The following is an 18,272-nucleotide window of genomic DNA, read 5'->3' on the forward strand; positions in this document are numbered from 1 at the left end:
TAGAAAGTTGCCACAAAATAAGCTCAGGTGACAGCAGGATGGGGTGGGTAAAGGTTATCTGGAAGCTAGAGATCAGGTAGACCTGCAAGGGATGAGGCAGGCAACTAGAGAATATCCAAGGGGCAATATTAGCTTGTACCTAAAATTATATTTTATTGACTCCAAAGAAAAAAGAGAGATTATTTTCACAGGTTTGTTGTCTAGGGACAAAGCTTCCCTATGAAACCTATTCAAAAGTTTATTTAAAATGTCCTCTTGTTCACCATGGTCAAGTTCAGGATTTCCAACAGCGCTTTCTCTCCTCATTTCTATATACTGTCTTCCTTGGCTTCCTTCTATACTTATCCCAAATTCTACCTTCTTCAAGAGGACTTTGCCAGAGACTCCACTATTACCAGTTGTCTTTTCCCTGAAATTGCCTCCCATTTGCATGGTATTTATCTTGCCTATACATGGTTGTCTGCAGGTTGATTTCCCCCCTAAAATGTGAGCTTCTCAAGTCAGGGACCAGTTTTTTCCCTTTCTTTTTATTCCTTAGGCTTAGCATAGCACTTGGCATATAGTAAGCAGATAACAAATTCTTGGGGACTTACTGACTGACCTAATTGATCTGGCATAGATTCTTGTTACATCTTAAGCTCAGTTCAATGGACATCAATCATAACCCTAGGCTAATGGCTTAGAGCCTTCCCATCCCATTAGTGACTGTTCTACTAGGGTTAATTACTCAGAGTCCTATACTCAAGCTTCTTTTCCAGAGTTGCTGCCTTATCCTCTGTGAAACTAGTATCATTTACTAGAGTTTCCCTACTGGGGAAGGAGACATCTTTGTATCAGCCTTGTCATAAGGACAAAGTTCAGGTATTGTGACAAGTTGTATTCACAGTGAATGATGAGCTCTCCGCATCAAGGTCTTGGGCCATGGCCATATGATGTCAGGGGCAAAACCCTCATCATAGGAATTCATTGTTTTGTCACAGCAAGTGATCAATTTCAGGGGTTCTGGAATAGTATATATGGATAGATAGGGATTTTCAAGCAATCAGAAGATTTAGAACTAGAAGAGATCTTAGAGATCAACTGGTCTGACACCTTCATTTTACAGAACAGGAAACTGAGGCCCATGGATATTAGGCCACTTGCCCTGCCCCACTGATACCATTCCTCCCTGCTGCATTGCAATGAGTTTCTTTAGGTCAGAGACTATTTGATTTTTTTTCTTTGTATCCATACCTCCTGGCATAGTGCCTTGTTTATAGTCAGGGCTAAGTCAATGGATTGAAACTAAAGTCAAACAACTGGGAAAAGGCATACCTGGGGATCCAACTGAGGTATTCAGATTTCCAATCTCGTGTTATTTCCACAACATACAGTGTTACTGTTAAGGGATCTGGAGTTACCATACACTCAAAACAACTGGAGACTATTCCTGGTTAGGACTCTATGAATCCTTGATCTTGTTGGTGTGAATACTCTATACACCATTGGAGATTCCAACTTATCCATGTCTTATCTTAAGCAATACTTGTCTATGTCTCCTTCTGTAAATCCTACATAGACATTCTACCCAACACAATGAATACCTTCCTCTAGTTTTTATTATTCTCTAAAAGCATGTAAATACCACTGCTGCACTTGGGCCATCCAGATGTTATCTCTTTCCTCTTCTATTCACAACCAAGGAGTTGTTGAAGCATATACCCTGTAAATAGTGTTTTGACCCAAGGCATATGTATTAATGGAATACAGGAGGATCTGGTTTCTGCTTCCTACAATTAGACAAAACTATCTCCTTAGGTAACATGGACAGAATGGACAACACATCTCACTTATTTCTAATGATTAGTGGGTCTAGGAAGTGGTTGTTTGTCTACTTGAACTGAGTCTAAAACATTTTGAGGCTCGAAATGCTGTCAAAACCAGGGGCTGCTTAATGAATAGAGAGGTAAGTCATACCGGAGATGACAAAGGCCCAGAGATAAGAAAGATTTCCAGGGTGGGAAAGGTTATTGAAGGAGGTACAACCAGCAAATAAAAGGAGAAAGACCGGGTGAGTCAAGTTCCAGAAATTTGCAACAGGCAGAGATGATGGCACGTAAGTGAGACACTGTATCTGTGGAGTCCAGTAGTGGTATATCTATCTATCTATCTATCTATCTATCTATCTATCTATCTATCTATCTATCTATTCTGTATCTCTCTGTCCAGTAGTGGTATATCTATCTATCTATCTATTCTGTATCTCTCTCTTTCTGTCCCTATCTATAACTAGATAACTACTGAGATCCATTCCAACTCTCATGTTCTATGATTTAGGTTCCATTGTATAACATTGTACCTACTTACTATCTCTATAACCTTTGCTGACTTGCTTAACTTACTGGGACCTTCTCTCACATGAATGTACACATAGATACACATACATTCAACTAAAATTAATCTGTGACCTCATTACTGAAGATGTGCAGATTCTATTATATATGTAATATAAATAAACATATACACACATAGATATGTATGTATTTGTATATATAGATATATGTGCATATCTATTTATATCTATATCTATATCTAAAACTCAAGACTTGAGGGAGTAAGTTCCCCAGTTTGTGGACCACAACCATTGCAATGAACTTAGGGGAGGTCATGGATAAGAATATAAAATGAGCAAGCATATGTTACAATCTGCAAATCTTCATTAATGAGATCACAGGTTAATTTGAGTTGAATGTGTATTTGTATATGTGTGTCTGTATGTCTGTGTGCATGTAAGAGGGGGTCCAGATAAGTTAAACAATTCAGCAAAAATTATACAGGTAGTAAGTAGGTAAAATGTTATACAACAAAATTGGAAACACAGAATTTGAGAGTTGGAATGGATCTCAGGAGCTATCTAGTCCAATCCATATATGGAAGGAAGCCTTACTTTATCACACCTGGCCCGTATAATATATGTATAATATATATTCATATGTTCACACACAATATATGATATGTATATACATAGATATACAATGTAGATAGAATATTAATACTGAGTAAGAGAGGTAACTTTACAGAGTTAAAGGCACATTGTTCTGTTTGGGTTTTCCCTCTCACCCTGATTCAAAGATTTAGAATGAAAGAAAATTCTCTACAACATACTATGACAAGTAATTCTTACTCTCTTACTAGGAAGCACCTAAAATGGACCGAGAGGTAGAAGAGGATTCTGCACTATTAAGGATACTGGTTCTAAAGTAGAGAGGAGGTCCAGAGAAGAGACTGGATGTAGAAGTAGATTCAAGAAAAGGGGTGATTTTTTTCTAGTTTAATGAAGACAGGCAGGATAGAGGAAGAGGATTATAACGCCTTGGAAGCAGAAAGACCTGGGTTAAAGTCCTACCTCTGACTCATATTGTGTGACAATGGACAGGTAAATCAATTTGTCTTTGCCTTAGGAAACTATTTAAGACTATGTACTATAGGCAGTATGTTAATCTAGATGATTGAAGAAGTTCCTTCTACCAATGATGACCCAAGCCTGGACCAAAAAAAAAAAAAGATTAACTACAGGAGGTCTCAGCCAATATTCAGGAATTTTAGGTCTTAAAATTTGATCTAGGATCAATCAGAGAGAAAGGCATATTTAGAGAGTATATACATTATGTGGTCCTAGAGAGTGTTAGAATCTTTTGTGAAGGATGGAATGGAGGGAGAGAAGGAAGTAAAGGACAGAAATAGGAAAGGAAGGAAGCAAGGAAGGCCAAGATTAGGCATACCTAAGAAAAGAAAGAGGAAATTATAGGAAAGGAAGGGGTAGCAGAGCTACAGAGAAGGGCAGCCTTAGAATGGGACAAAAAGATAGCACCCTTTTACATTTTCATAAAGTTTTTATTGTTTTCAAAATACTTTCCACACCTCACTAGATTATCACAGAAACACCATGAGGTAAGTCAAAAGAGAGAATAAAGTGAACAATTTTGGTGGTGGTGGGGGGAGGTTTGAAGTAAATATTTTCAAATTTAGCCCATGACTTTGCTTGTTGAAAAACTGGATGTGAGACCATAAAATAGCCTAACTTGTTATGACAGTAAGTTCTGGAAGAAAAGGTGAAAGAGTAGTCCACTCACCTTCTGACCACATATTTCTAACATAAAATCAAGGCAGGCCAAAACAGGCCGACTGAATTTAATGGTTGCTATTGACACACAGTGAGAAGAAATTTATAGGAAAGGGATGTGTATGTCCTGTGTAAATATATTTACTATCAAAACTTAGCCTTTTTACTGATTACATAAAATAACATGTGTAAAACACTTTGTAAACTGTATAGAGTCCTATATAAATGCTAGCTATATCAATAATTATTATCATCATCATTAGTTATATTATCATTATTATTACTTTCAACTGTGTCCATGTCAGCTTAACAATTCATTCCTGGGCAGACCTCCAGAAATCACCCTTTTAGATTTCTTACACAGAGAGTCAATTGCCACTATTTATGAACAAATTTGACAATTCACTAGCATTGAAGTAATTTGTCTAACACTACTTCAAAGCAAATTCTCCCAAGAAATCACAAATACATTTTTAAGTCACTATGAATTTCTTGGATTATAAGACTACATCCAAACTATTAATTTCCTATTTGTGTGGCCTTAACCCTTAGTCACTTAACCTCTATGGGCCTCAATTTCTTAATCTACAAAATGAGAAGATGATCTCTACTGTGTCTTCAAACTCTAAATTCTCCCATTTTATATTAAAAATAGTGCTTCTACTTCTCTAGCATATCTTAAGAATACTTATCCGATTTTAAGGACAAATGAGTGAAGCTTCTGTCCAAAGAGAAGAATGAAGCCAAAACAAGCATCTTCTTTGGGGAAGAAGGAAAATAGACTCAGGGCAGAGCAAAAGATGGGAGGTGGCAGAGTTACCTTAAGAAGACCCTTTAGGAGCCTCGATTTTCACATAATTAAAAGGGGAGAAACAATTCATCCCTAAATACCAAGAAGGGGTACTGATGACACATTATTTATTATTATCTTTCAACTCTTTGGAAATGGAGACTGCTTAGAGATGTAGAATCATCCATCATTCAATTATTTTGGATTTACTAAACTGTTCCAGTTCTCTGCTGTATTTATTGTTAGATATGTTCCATGGAAGGTCAGAAAGATGAAGTTGAAAAATGTGAGATTGTGAAATTAAGGAGTCAGGTTAATTTTTCATCTCTTCATCTGCTCATTTATTAAACACAACTGAAAAACTTCTAAATTCAAGATTGTAAAGTAATAAAGTAATACTTTTCAAAAGTTATCAAAACTACTGGCTAGCTGGGATGGGTGAGATACCAACATGACATCCTTGGCCAGGTACTCATGTGTCTCAGTAGGTCTTGAAGAGTTACTGCTGAAGCAACAATCTTACTTTAACAATCTCTACAATTCAGATCTTTTGGGGAGAATTTATCAAGAAAACATATTCTCCCTAATGCTTGAAAAACACACTACAAGACAGTCCCAATAAAATTCTTAAGCATATTCGGCAACAAATATTTATATTCTGAAATAAAAAATGAGCCCTACCCTCACAAATCCCACAGCTTGGAAATGTATATGATACACAACATTTAACCTGTCAACAGCCTCATTAGTGTCACTGACTAGGATCTGGCAATCAGTAGATGGTGTGTTCTACATGTGTTTACATTTTAAAATGCTCTTAAAATAGCTGCACTATGGAGCTACATAAAGCAGTGGACAAATGGAATTCAGTTTAAACCTGCAGATGTTCCCCAAATCTTCTCTGAATTCAATTACTCCTCGAGGAGACCACGTAGAGCAAACAGATTCAGTATTAAACTTGTAAATAAGAGAAAGGCAGGGGGAAGGGGAGAGAATAGTTTGAATATTAACAGCAACATGCAAGCGATATTAGAAAAATATGCTAAAAGATTGGTGGGCCTTTTAAAATCACTGGACTCTTAAGGCAAGCATTCCCTACTTGGATCGTACCTGTTATGACTGTCTATACAGGCTATTAAGACATTTTTATAAACTGCAAGAAATATGTGAGCTATTACAAGATATAATTCTGAAAAACAGACTTCTATGTAAGAAGCCAATTTAGGAAGAAAACAACATAAACAATAGTAACTTGTGTGCTCAAGTGAAGCATCTTTTTAATTTTGAGTAATGAAGATGTCAAGCCAAATGCTAGAGTAGTTTAACTTAATTAGGTGGCCTATTTTTCCAAGCAGCCTTTCATTTCCCATTGAAAACTCAGCTTGTATGCAAGGCAACAAGAGCAATTTTGTCTGTAATGAATACCTCCGGGATTGCACAGAGTAATCATTTGAATGTTACACTGAAGACTGGTTTGAGTAACTAGTTTGGGCTTGTTGAGATGCCAGACTCTGTTAGACTAACTAGATTAATCAAAGCATGGCAGTTTTATCATTTTATTGGGTCAAAGGTCACAAGGTCAAGTCGATGTTCCTTCTGGAGCCTCTGCCAAAAGGAAGGTTGTTTTAATTTGTAGTTCAAATTCATGTCATGATCATAGGTATTTTATGGACCAAAAGAAAGAAAGGTATTTTAAATAAAGTACCCTTAAAATATGTTCCCTTGAGTATTTCTTAGGTTTATATCTCATAACCCATCCAGCCCCCAAACTGTGAGTGAATTTCCTTGTCAGGAAAGTATATCGTTAAAGTATGTTGTTTATACTGTTTTTCAAATCTAAATCTATGTGTGTATATTATATATATGCATATATCTATCTATCTACACACACACACACATATACACATATGTAACTGTATATAATTGCAACACAGATGTTAAAGATTCCTCTGCAGAAAAGGAACCTGGAAATGTTTTTTCTTATGTGTATGTATATATGTCATACCCAAAGTTAGATATTTCTGTTGCACATACTAATTTCTAGCCGTTATCTAAAATGAATGCATGATACTGAATTGTGCTAGTTATAACTTTATAATATATATGTTTATGTGTATGTGTGTGTATGTTTTCACAGCCTTTGCAGTATTGATATATCAACTGCAAAGGAATCTGATAAAACCAAATATTTGTTAGAGTCCAATAAACAAAATTAAAAGGTGTTTATTCTGTATTTTATTACTCTTGATCTTGAGGGCAAGTAAGAAATAGAACCAGAGATAGAAAAGCAGTGGTACTCAACCATTTTAAAACTTTATGGGAGGTGTAATAATGAATGTTGAATGCAACAAATGAAAAAAAAATAGCCTGAAACATTATTTCTGGACAAGATACAAAATACGAAGGAAAAGTATAGCTTACAAAATCAGATTAACAAAGGCTAATTAATTAAGCATGTATATACAGTGACAAAATCTTCTTGAAGTGATATATTCATAAAAAGATAAATTTAATCCTCAATTTAATCTAAACAGCACTATGATGGTCTCACTTTTTTCCTCCACTTTTGTTATACCCATAAAGCTTAGCACAGTAAATAGTAGATCCTTAATAAGTGCTTGTTAGAGGAATTGTTTCAATTTTCCTTTCCTTGTATGATGGGCCTCACAAGATAATTTTTACATCATCATTAAAGTAGGCTTCCCTTAGCAACTGGCATACATACGTACATACAATGCAAGTGGGAGGCAGCAAGGTACTGTCCGGAGAGAGCTTCCGGGTGTTGGAGACAGGAAGACTTGGAGATTCAAGCATCATCTCTGACACAAACTAGCTATGTGACCCTCTGCAAGCCACTTAATCTCTCAGTGTTCCAAGCAACTCTCTAAGAGTCTATATTGGAAAAAAGGTGGTGACCTGCAATGGTAGAAGTTGCTCACTGGAAGTTCACTATATTGACGAAAATACAGACATGGTCAAAATAATAATACCCTTGTCTCATATGTGAGATTTTTTAATAATTATAAATTAAAATTAAAATAATTTTAAGCTGTCATGATTAGCTGAAAAACTTCTCTAAATTAAATAAAAAATGTTTTTAACCACTTTATTTACTATGGAAGGGCACCTCTAGGTGGTGCAGAAGTGTACTGAAGTCAGGAAGATTCAACTTTCTGAGTTAAAATCTGGCCTCAGACATTTGTAGCTGGGTGACCCTGGAGAAGTCACTTAACCCTGTTTGCCTCAGTTTCCTCATCTGTCAAATGATACAGAGAAGTAAATGGTTAACTACTCCAGTATGTTTACCAAGAAACCCCGATGGGGTCACAGAGTTGGGTATGACTGAAATGACTGAACAACAAAAAATTTATTATGCAGTGATATTCAGTTTGAAGGAAAAAACCCACCTTAAATAATTAACTTTTAAAAAAAGAAATCTAATACAGGGCCAAGATTCCATGATTTTCCCTTATTTTTTTTCTTTTTCTAACACACTAGCCTCACATAAGATAAATATAATTTCTGAAGTCACTGAAGTTAGCATTAGAGCTAGCTCTAAGCTATATGCACCAACTGCTCTGCTAGAATCTTTCATCTTTCTTGTCCAAGAGCACAGTCAGATACACTCAGAGACCCAAATTCCAGCATCACCTCTGATCAAACTCCAACTTAGCTGTGTTGGAAAGTGAACATATAAATATATATTTAAAAGCTTTCAGAAGAATGCAGGATGTAGTTTTAACGAGGATAGACAAGGAACTAAATCTGCTCAATTTCTCCTAGTCAGATCATGTGAATGTGACAGTCTGACAGTAAGGTATAAGGGATTCTCTAGGTCCACTTCAATGAAAGAAAGTTTGGAGTTTTGTGGTCATTATTGTTGCTGCTACTATTTTTAAACTAGAGAACCATGCTTCCTAAGCTTTTTCATGCAGGGAAATGATACATGCTTCTACCACTTCAGAAGGCCCAACTAGATGAAACAAGGTCCCAATGTCTATGGGATTGATTGATTAATTGTCCACCACTGGCTCATGTGGAAGTCTATTCATAGGAGATACCCAAACCACTGGAAGGGTCCAATTTGCTTTCCCTAAGCACTGATGTGTGCTGACATATAGGTTAGGAAAGAGTGGCCTAGACCATTAGAACAGAAACCAACATCAATGAAGTGATAAAGGGTACATTACATGAGAGGTGACCTCTGTCTACTGGACTTGGAGTCAAAAGGCCTGGGTTTGAATCTTGGTTATAATCATATCCAGACATTGTGAAATGACTTCACCCTTCCAGACCTCAGTTTTCTCATTTCTAAAATGAAAGGTTCAGACTCGGTTATTTCAATAGACTCTTCCAACTCTCAGAGTCTGTGATATTGAATTTCCTAGTCCAGAAGGCTGATCTACTTGCTAACATTTTTTTTCAATTCACTCCATTGAGTGAATAATTTAGAAAGGAAGAACATATTTTGTACCGAGCTGTATGCATTTCTTAAATAACATGAAACCTCTTCCATTTGTATAACTCAAACTCAATCCCCTGAAAGAATAAGTTAAATTGGTTATAACTGAAACACTAAGAGGTCACCACAATTAGAAGTATTATAAGGCAATGTGGTAAATGTTCTAAGAATGAAATCCAGAGAGCAGTAGAAATGTCATGTGTTTTTATTACATAGTTGGCAGGCATATCATGGGTGGTGTAATTAATTTAAAAGCTGCCTACCAACTACAGAATTAGATCCAAAAAAGGCTTGTGTACACTAGCATAAGAGGTATAGAATGCATGCAGTAGAGAGCAGTGCCAAACAGCCCTTTGGGACTGTCTAAAAGAATATCATTAATTTTTACAGTATACTTACACTTCTGGCTCAGTTCCAACAATGGCTTTCTATAAAAATCATTTCAAGTATAGAATTATGCTATTTGCTTGCAGCAACATCACAGGAGCAGTAGTGTGCCATATGTTGCTACTTAGCAACTTAGTCTATAAGTCCCAGAGCATGTTCGGATTTGAAAATTGAACAGAAATTATAATTGTTGAGTGATGCTGTGAGGCAAGTTGTCTAAGATTACCAAACTATGCAGATGTTTGATGTTATGTAGGAAAAAGAACAAAACTATTTTTTAGCTGCAGGATGACTGAAGCCTTATTTATTTTAGCCTAAAGGGGATAAATTGATTAAAATTCCCTAAAATAATACCAGGTAATGGTTTTGTGAAAATACCATATTACAGTTAGAAAAAAGAAAGGGGGGGAGGGGAGACCTCAAGTGTAAATTCTAAGATTATTCAGCGACTTTAATTTGTAAAGTTAATTTCTCCCAGCGTATGAACTATCTTACACTAACTGAATCCTTAGCAAAGCTCAATTTTTAAAAAATGCTTTCAGAAAAAGGTTAAATTATTAAAAGAAAATGAATCTAAACCTACCATCATTTTCAAAAATACAAAAAAAAAATCATTTGGGATTGTTTTTACCTCGGTAAATGAGATCACTGGTATTTAAAATGTGCTTGGTGAATACATGGCATAAAAATTTAAAACTCAAAATGTTGTTTGATTTTTAGACTGATGCTTAAATTATCCATGATGCTTCCATTAAAAATCTAGGGGGTGGTGCTAGGGGAAGCAGAAAGCATATATCAGCTGCAAATTTACAATGCTTTCTTCAAAACTCTTCAAGACCAACCTAATGATTCTCTGAAAGGGAGCAGCTGCTTTATAACAGTAATCATTCACTGAGTTTGTGTTTCTACTGTTTCAAACAAATTCAATTAGCCCCTGCACTTCAAAACCCTAAAGGCACAAATGAGACGACATGAGGTTGCTTTAATCTAATAGTAATACTAAACTTGTCAGTACAGTTTGGGGATTGATGGTTAGAAAAAAAAATTAATAATAACATTTTTCATTTTTTAATCAAACAATTCCATTCACAACCACCTATGGATCTTAGAGCATTTTTAGCTGATGAATTCAGTCACATGAGAACCCTAAATGCAAAAGTAAGGCTTCCAAAGGCATTCTCATAATCATTACTGCAACAGACCAAAAGAAAATGGAGTCTAGAGACAAGGAAACCCAAAATACCATTTTTTGGTTGAACCCTAAGTGTTTACTTTAAAAACATTAATGATCAAGGAATGGAAGTTTCAAAACAATTATTGTGCAACATTTTAACAGCCTATCTCTGGCCAATTTATTAAAGATAGAATAGGATTACAGGATCATAGACTTAGAGTTGGAAACTATCTTATTCAGAAGGTAGGTATTTAAATCACTGTATATGAATTTATACTCCTGCTGTTCTGACTTATCTGACTTATCAGACTTAAAACTGAAATGATTTCCACTCCTATAAAATACAAGGAAGAAAAGGTCCACATGATGACCATACCCAAATCTTCCTTGGTTTTTCTCTCCTCTTTCCCATATAACTGTTATCCTATATTGTGTGTATAGTCTGGGATAGTTATAATTAGTACACTTTGCTTCTAAATTTTCTCTCTGGGCTAAAGACCTAAGTTTAAGAATCTTAACAAACAAATGAGCATTTCTTTTAAAAGTATAAATGTCCCTTTTGTTTCCATTGTACTTTTGTCATCATTGTGTCTCCTGACTAAAGGCTTTGCCAACTCTTTCCAGCAAAATGGATTCAACTATGCCCTTGAAGAGCCTCATCATACTATATATTTTGGCCTAGAAGTGAAAACCTCATAGTAGATTTTGAGAGAATCATTATAGTACTGCTGATGGTTTCATTCTTGGCAAACCTTCTCCAGCCATATGATTTCTGCTCTAAATGCAACACTTGGTCTAAAACTGGCCTAACAGCGGATAATTAAAGCTATTTGTGACATGTGCAGCTTATAATGATTAACTTGTCTGCAGTCAGGAGCACAAATAACCTGCACCTGTAAAGACTTTATTTCCTAAAGGTAAAACAACTGTTTAGGAAAGATCATGCTGGCAAAACAGCTGCTTGCATTCTGGAGAGGAAACAAGGTAGCATCTTTCAACAAACGCCAACTCCGGTGTTTTATCAGCTCTATCTCATTAACTGGAAACAAGGCTTAAATGCTTTGTTTATAAATTATGATTATTCCTGATTGCAGCAGTTACTGATAGTGCCACTCATTTGCAATGCAACTCTTTGAATTTGTTTAATTACAATTTGAAACAAGGCAGAGAAGATTAATTAACCCACCTGGCTTGCTGGCACATAGTCCTGGCTCGGCTCTGTCATACTCATATACATGTTCTCACCGTCAAACTGCGAATGAAATAATAGTAAACATTCAGCAATCTTGAATGTTTTTCTACATCGACTGGAAAACAGTAACCATAAAAATATACTGCAGCCTGGAATATGGGAAACCTGTCATTCGCTGAGCCCATCTTGCCTTTGATGTTCCTGTTGTCATCCTCATTGACCCTGGATGTCAGTGATTGGGAGTAATTAGTGGTCTAGTAATTACAGCAAGTAAGCACGAAATGAATGGTTTCCTTTCATCTGCAATCTGTTTTAAAACAAAATGGCTCATTTTGTTCACCCTGTCTACATATTGCTGTTTGGTCGTAATGAAGGATTAAATGAATGGCACACTTTCTGACAAGAGGAGATGAAAATGGAAAATGTACTGAGGCACAGCTCAATGGATTCTAACTTTAGATCTGAGAAATGAACAAGTGCTGAGTTTTCAAAACAAATTAAAACTGGTCTCAGCAGACAACTCAAGTGAAATTTTGATGGAAAAAAAACACTTTGTTTTATACATGCACACATACATACATACACGCACACACATATAAATACGCACACATGCATTGTATGTATATGTATATAGTCACAAATACGTGTGTATATATATGTGCATATATATATACACATATATATATTTGGACAGAGTAAGTGGCAAATAATTGTGGGGAAGAATTAGTTAGTACATAAAATTTAGAATATGCTACATTAGTTGTTAAATCTATCCTTCTAAAATTATCCAGCTCTAATCTGGGTAAGCAGGTTCTGTTTACTAAAATCTAGAAAACAAAATGTGCCCAATAATTAGGGAATGATCGACTAAATTAGAATGTTATTAAAAATGGCAAATTATTGGTCCACGAGGAAGGACTAAGATGAAAAACTTTACAGAAAAATGCTGACTTGTATGAAGTGATGTAATGTTGCGAAGCAACACAGCTCTGGTCAGTTACAATGGTCAGTGTTAAATACCACACTATCAAAGTTAGGGGGTTGGTACTGTTTCACTTTTTACCCTGTATCCCTAGTACTTACTAGAGTATCTGGTACGTAGTAGGTGCTTAACAAAGGCTTGTAGACCAATTAAAGGACGTTCTCTTTCTTTCTGTTAATAATTGATAAATTAACAGTTTTCAGTCAATGTACATTGTATAGAGGGAGTTGTATGGATGGATTTTTTTGAAGAGGGTGTCTATTGTACATAGATCAACAAATATAAAAATATATCTAAATAATTCATATAGTGCATCACAAATGTCTCATGTTGTCTCTCTAAACTGGCTCGACTGAAAAATTTGGAAGGAAGAAACCGATTAGTAAGTTCAACTTAAGATATATCAAATGAAAGAGAATTTCAAATTATTCATTAAGCAGCAGCATCGACATTAGGAAAAGGAGAAGGTGCTAGCATTCTATTCAGATTTTCGGTGGGCTGCTTATACTTAATCCTTAAGCAGGCTGCAATACTCTACCATTTTTCTATTATCCAGTCTTGACTTCATTGACTTGCATATACATACATTTAAAAATGAAGTATATATTAAATGCAAATATAAAAGTATACAATTTTTTGCTGTTACCAATAGTGATGCAAGGAAACAGCTACCTTATTAAATTTATGTGTTACAGATACAGAAACACACAAACACCATTCTGATAGAAAGAATATTGGGTTCTCTTCTAATATACAAAGCTGAAGATGTCCATGACATTCTTAACATTACCTTGTCTCATTCTGTGAAAAAAATTCATAATTTGTGGCTCATATATGACCCTAAACAGAAATACAAGTAATCATGAAAGAAATGGTTGGTAGTACCATTCAGAAATAGCACTTTTATAAAGGTTCAACAAATATTCACTTGGACAGATCATTCAATTGATGTACGTTATCTAAGGCCAAAGTGTTAAATACATCACCAGAATGCAGCCCACAACACTCTTGGGTGCTGTGTGCACCAGGTTAAAATATAATTGGGAAATATTTCAGAAAATAAAAATACACTAAAACATACATGGTTAATATGTGGTTTACTAAGTCATATGTAGTCTTCAGGGATCCTTATGTATGGTTTAGTGGCCTCCATTTTTATTTGAATTTAACACAATTGGTCTAAGGTACCAAAAATCAAAGGACATACCTAATATTGTATTGTAAGCTAGGTGAAAAGATAGTGTGATATTCTAGTCTACCCCAATTAAAATATTTTGGTTCAACACAACGGATGGCTGACCTCTCCACCCTACTCAAATCCTGGCTAGCTGGTATATTCTGTAGATCATATTGGGATTGCAAAAATTTACTTAACATTTTTGGCATCATCTATTCACTATTTGACTACTATGGTTTGTTTGCAAATGTTCTTAATGTGTAGACCCAAAAGAAATATTTTAAATGTTGACAGTTCTTATGATTGTAACAGATAAAACTAAGGAGAAGTGGTTCAGTGAATTCCATATGATCTTATGCACACCGTGGATCTCAGCTCCTAAACTCTCATGCCATTAAGAAAATCTTCAAATTATTTAACAATTCAATGTTCATGTTAATACATAATTTAAAATGTTAATTAATGTTCTTGATAAGATCGCTTTTATCATAAAGTGTTATTACCTGAGCAAAACCAAACTGAGAAATGATGCTTTAATATGAAAAGATATGTGGCTGCAAGAATTATTAAATACTGTGATATACATTTTGGAGCATGATGAGTTAGCTAGTTATTCAATTTTGGAGGAAAAAAAGCAGAAACAAACACATAACCTTCGGGGCGTAATTTTAGAACTCATTTTGAAGTGTCATAAAAATAAACCAATTAAGCAATAAGTATTAAGCTGAATATCATTGCATGTAGTAGATGATTAATAAATAGTCAATGATTTAAAGTGAACTTTTATTTAAACAACTAAAAATTGAGAGGTAGATTCTACTATTTACTCAAAGAAATTGCAACTCCCCTGAAATGTTCTTTCTGAAAGACTATGAAGCTATAATGAGATTATGGATTTAGTGCTAGAGAAGACCTGAGAGGTAATCCAATCCAACCCTCTCATTTTTAAAATGGAGAAGTAAGGCTCAGAAGGGTTAGTTTCTTGCCCATGGTGACACACTTGGCAGAAATAGGTTTTAAGCCTACGTTCTATGTGACTCCCAACCAAGTAGGCCTCTAGAAGGTTTAAACAATTATTATTCTTTAAAATATAACTAATTAGGGTAAAATTTTAACATATAGGAGAAAACTGGGGACCTCAAAATATCAGGATTAAAAAATTGACTATGGTCATATATAGCCTACCTACTTTGCTTTGATAATGGGGCAGAAAACAAACAGAGACCTCTTTAGCAGGCATTTTCCTAGCCAGGATGCCTATGAAATTAAGATATTTCTTCTTTTCTAGCAGTTTCTTAAGTGAATCAAAGTAACACTGACTTGTGGTCCTACTAAAAAAATAGTTTTTTTGGGGGAAATACTTCCCATGACTTTTCTTTTTCTCTCTTTAATGATTAAAAATCATTAATAGGAAATGAATTACTACTTGTGAAGTATATTTATAATGGTTGAGATTTGGCCAAATACCATAGTTTGTCAGCTGGAAGCAATGTTTACTTTTAATGTGCTTGTATTCTAATGTGTATTAAAATTATATGCATATGACTTCTCTCTTCCAAAGCAATCCTAAATTTTTTGAGGTCAGAGACCATGTTTTCTTTATCTTGGTATTTTTCACAGTGTCTAACAGTGCAAAATACATGCTAGGCATTTAATATACGTTTGCTGAATGAATGAAATAAGGGCTTGTTTTTGGCTTGAAGACAGGGGAGACAGTTTCTGGAATGTGGCAAAGATCACAGCTCTTTAAGGTATATGAAGCACTTGACTTATTTAGTTCTCAAAACATCCATGTGAAATAGGTGTTATTATTTCCATTTTACAAATAAGGAAACTGAGTCCAAGAGAGTTTCCATTGCTTGCTCAGGATCACTCATCTAGTTAGTGTCCTAAGACAAAACTGTAACTCTGGTCTTCTTTAGTTTTAAGGAGGTTAGCACAAAACCAACTGGAATCCCATTCCAGTTAGGAAATCACTTCTTAAGCATCGACTCTATGAAAGGCACTACATTAGAAAAGGAAACACACCCTGTCCCTAACAAGCTCACATTCTACTGAGGACCATACAGCAAGGGCACTGATTGTTAGATCGTGAGCGTCATGAAGGTTTTGTCTTACTTTGCACCTCCAGTGTTTAGCACTGTGCCTGGCAGTAGCGGTGCTTGATAAAAGTGTGCTGTCTTGTTTGTTTGATGGATTAGTAGATGGCCAATACAGACCTAGCTGCTAGGAAAGCCAAAGGATCTATAAGAAAACAATACATATAAACTGCTAGGTATTCAAAGTTTGGCTCTAGACTTTCCTAGAGATAGTAACCATGCTATTATTTATTATGAAGCATATTAATTGCCTGGATAGAAATTATAGAGTAGGCGCTCTTTGAATGAAGCTAACAATCAATCCCACTGCCATATATAATTGTGTTTATTGCAAAAGTGCTTATGACCACTCAAAAATATGTAAGAACAAATAGGGTTCTTTTCTCTGCCCACAGGAAGAAGATGGTTATATGATCGACTAGGTGTAAGCACAGAGGGAAAAGTGGCAATATTGCTAGCACAGAGCTCCTGAAAGCTTCCATGAAGACAGTAGCAGCCAACCACACTTAATTTAGAATATATATACTGGAAACTTTGGCAGGTCACATGCTGGGCCAGCACTCTCTGAATACCTTGGCATCACGTAATTTTAGCCAATTGTCAGCAGAGATGACAATCCTGAAATTTTGGAGCTAGAAGGGGCTTTACGGGTTACCTAGTTCAAGCCATTCATTTCAGTTATTACTATTATAGAGGAGGAAATGGACCCACTGAGAGGTGAAGCAGCTTGCCTAAGGTAACACGATTAGTTAGGGCAGAGAACCCAGGTTTTCTGATTCTAATTCAGTGCCCTTTTCCTCAGTCCACTCTAACCTGCACACTCTTATCTGGAAAAGGAAGGAAGAAAGGAAGGAAACAAACATGAAGCACCTACTATGTAACAGGTACTGTGCTAAGTGCTTTACAAATATTATCTTTTTTGATCCTCACGACATTCTGGGAGATAGATGCAATTATTATCCTCACTGTACAGTTGAGGGAATTGGAGCAGACAGGTTAAGCAGTCCAGGGTCACAATAGTTAGTAAGTATCTAAGGCTGGATTTGAAATCAGGTCTTCCTGACTCCACGTGCAATAGCACTGTACCAACTAGCTGATTACCCTAACTCCCCTCCAAGGACTCTAAGACATAGCACTCAAATTATAAACAGAGTTTTCAGTAGTAATAATAATAATATTTACAAAGCCTAATAATTCACAAGACACTTTTCAAAAATCTTGTTTTATCCTCATATCAACCCTGGGGAATAGGTATATTACCACTGTTTGCATCTTTCTAACAGCATCAAGGTTTTCAAATAAATAAGTCTTACTAAAAAATAGTGACAGCAAAAGTCACATGTTATCAAAGCACATAAATATCCTGTATGTACATACATATCATAAAAGAATCAGATAATATATTACTAAACTAACATCACGGCTTGCTATGCAGCTCTATTATGTCAAAAAGGGGGTGGGGAGTGATGAGGCATCAGTGAGAGGATGTATGTTTATTTTGTTTCCAGCTTCAAGGATGCATGTGTTGATGTCAGATAGAGTCTTGAATCCATCAGCCTCCATGCCGTGCACCAGTTGAATGAAATGGTAATACTGAGCACAGCAGGTCATTAAAAGCAGCTCTGACTGAGGGAAGAGAGAACAGACATAGAAGAGTGTATCAATGTCCAAACAGAAGAAAGTGGGAGTACCACACTGGCTCTTTGTGTGACTGTGTGTTAGAACCAGTGAGTCTATGTGGCTGAACTAGAAAATAGTAACCCTCTCAGCTGGTCTTCTGTTCATTTAAAATTGAGAACCAAATACTATTCTATCATTCTGAACTGCATGAAGAAGGATGGGCTGAACATAAACCTGTTTGATAAGCTTAACCATTCCACAGGGGAAAAGCTGTTGCTCAAAGGCCA

At 35.7% G+C, this 18,272-nt stretch overlaps 1 protein-coding gene across 1 annotated transcript in view; it reads right to left on the bottom strand.

Annotated features, from left to right (window-relative positions):
- The window catches only part of TOX (thymocyte selection associated high mobility group box), a 381,802-nt gene that overhangs the window by 192,787 nt on the left and 170,743 nt on the right, over positions 1-18,272 (bottom strand). The window contains exon 2 of the mRNA XM_036741561.1: positions 12,102-12,167. Coding sequence (XP_036597456.1) covers positions 12,102-12,167 — 66 coding nt within the window. The remainder of the gene's footprint in view (positions 1-12,101; positions 12,168-18,272) is intronic.

This window comes from Trichosurus vulpecula, chromosome 1 (assembly GCF_011100635.1).
Source record: "Trichosurus vulpecula isolate mTriVul1 chromosome 1, mTriVul1.pri, whole genome shotgun sequence".
NCBI lineage: Eukaryota > Metazoa > Chordata > Mammalia > Diprotodontia > Phalangeridae > Trichosurus > Trichosurus vulpecula.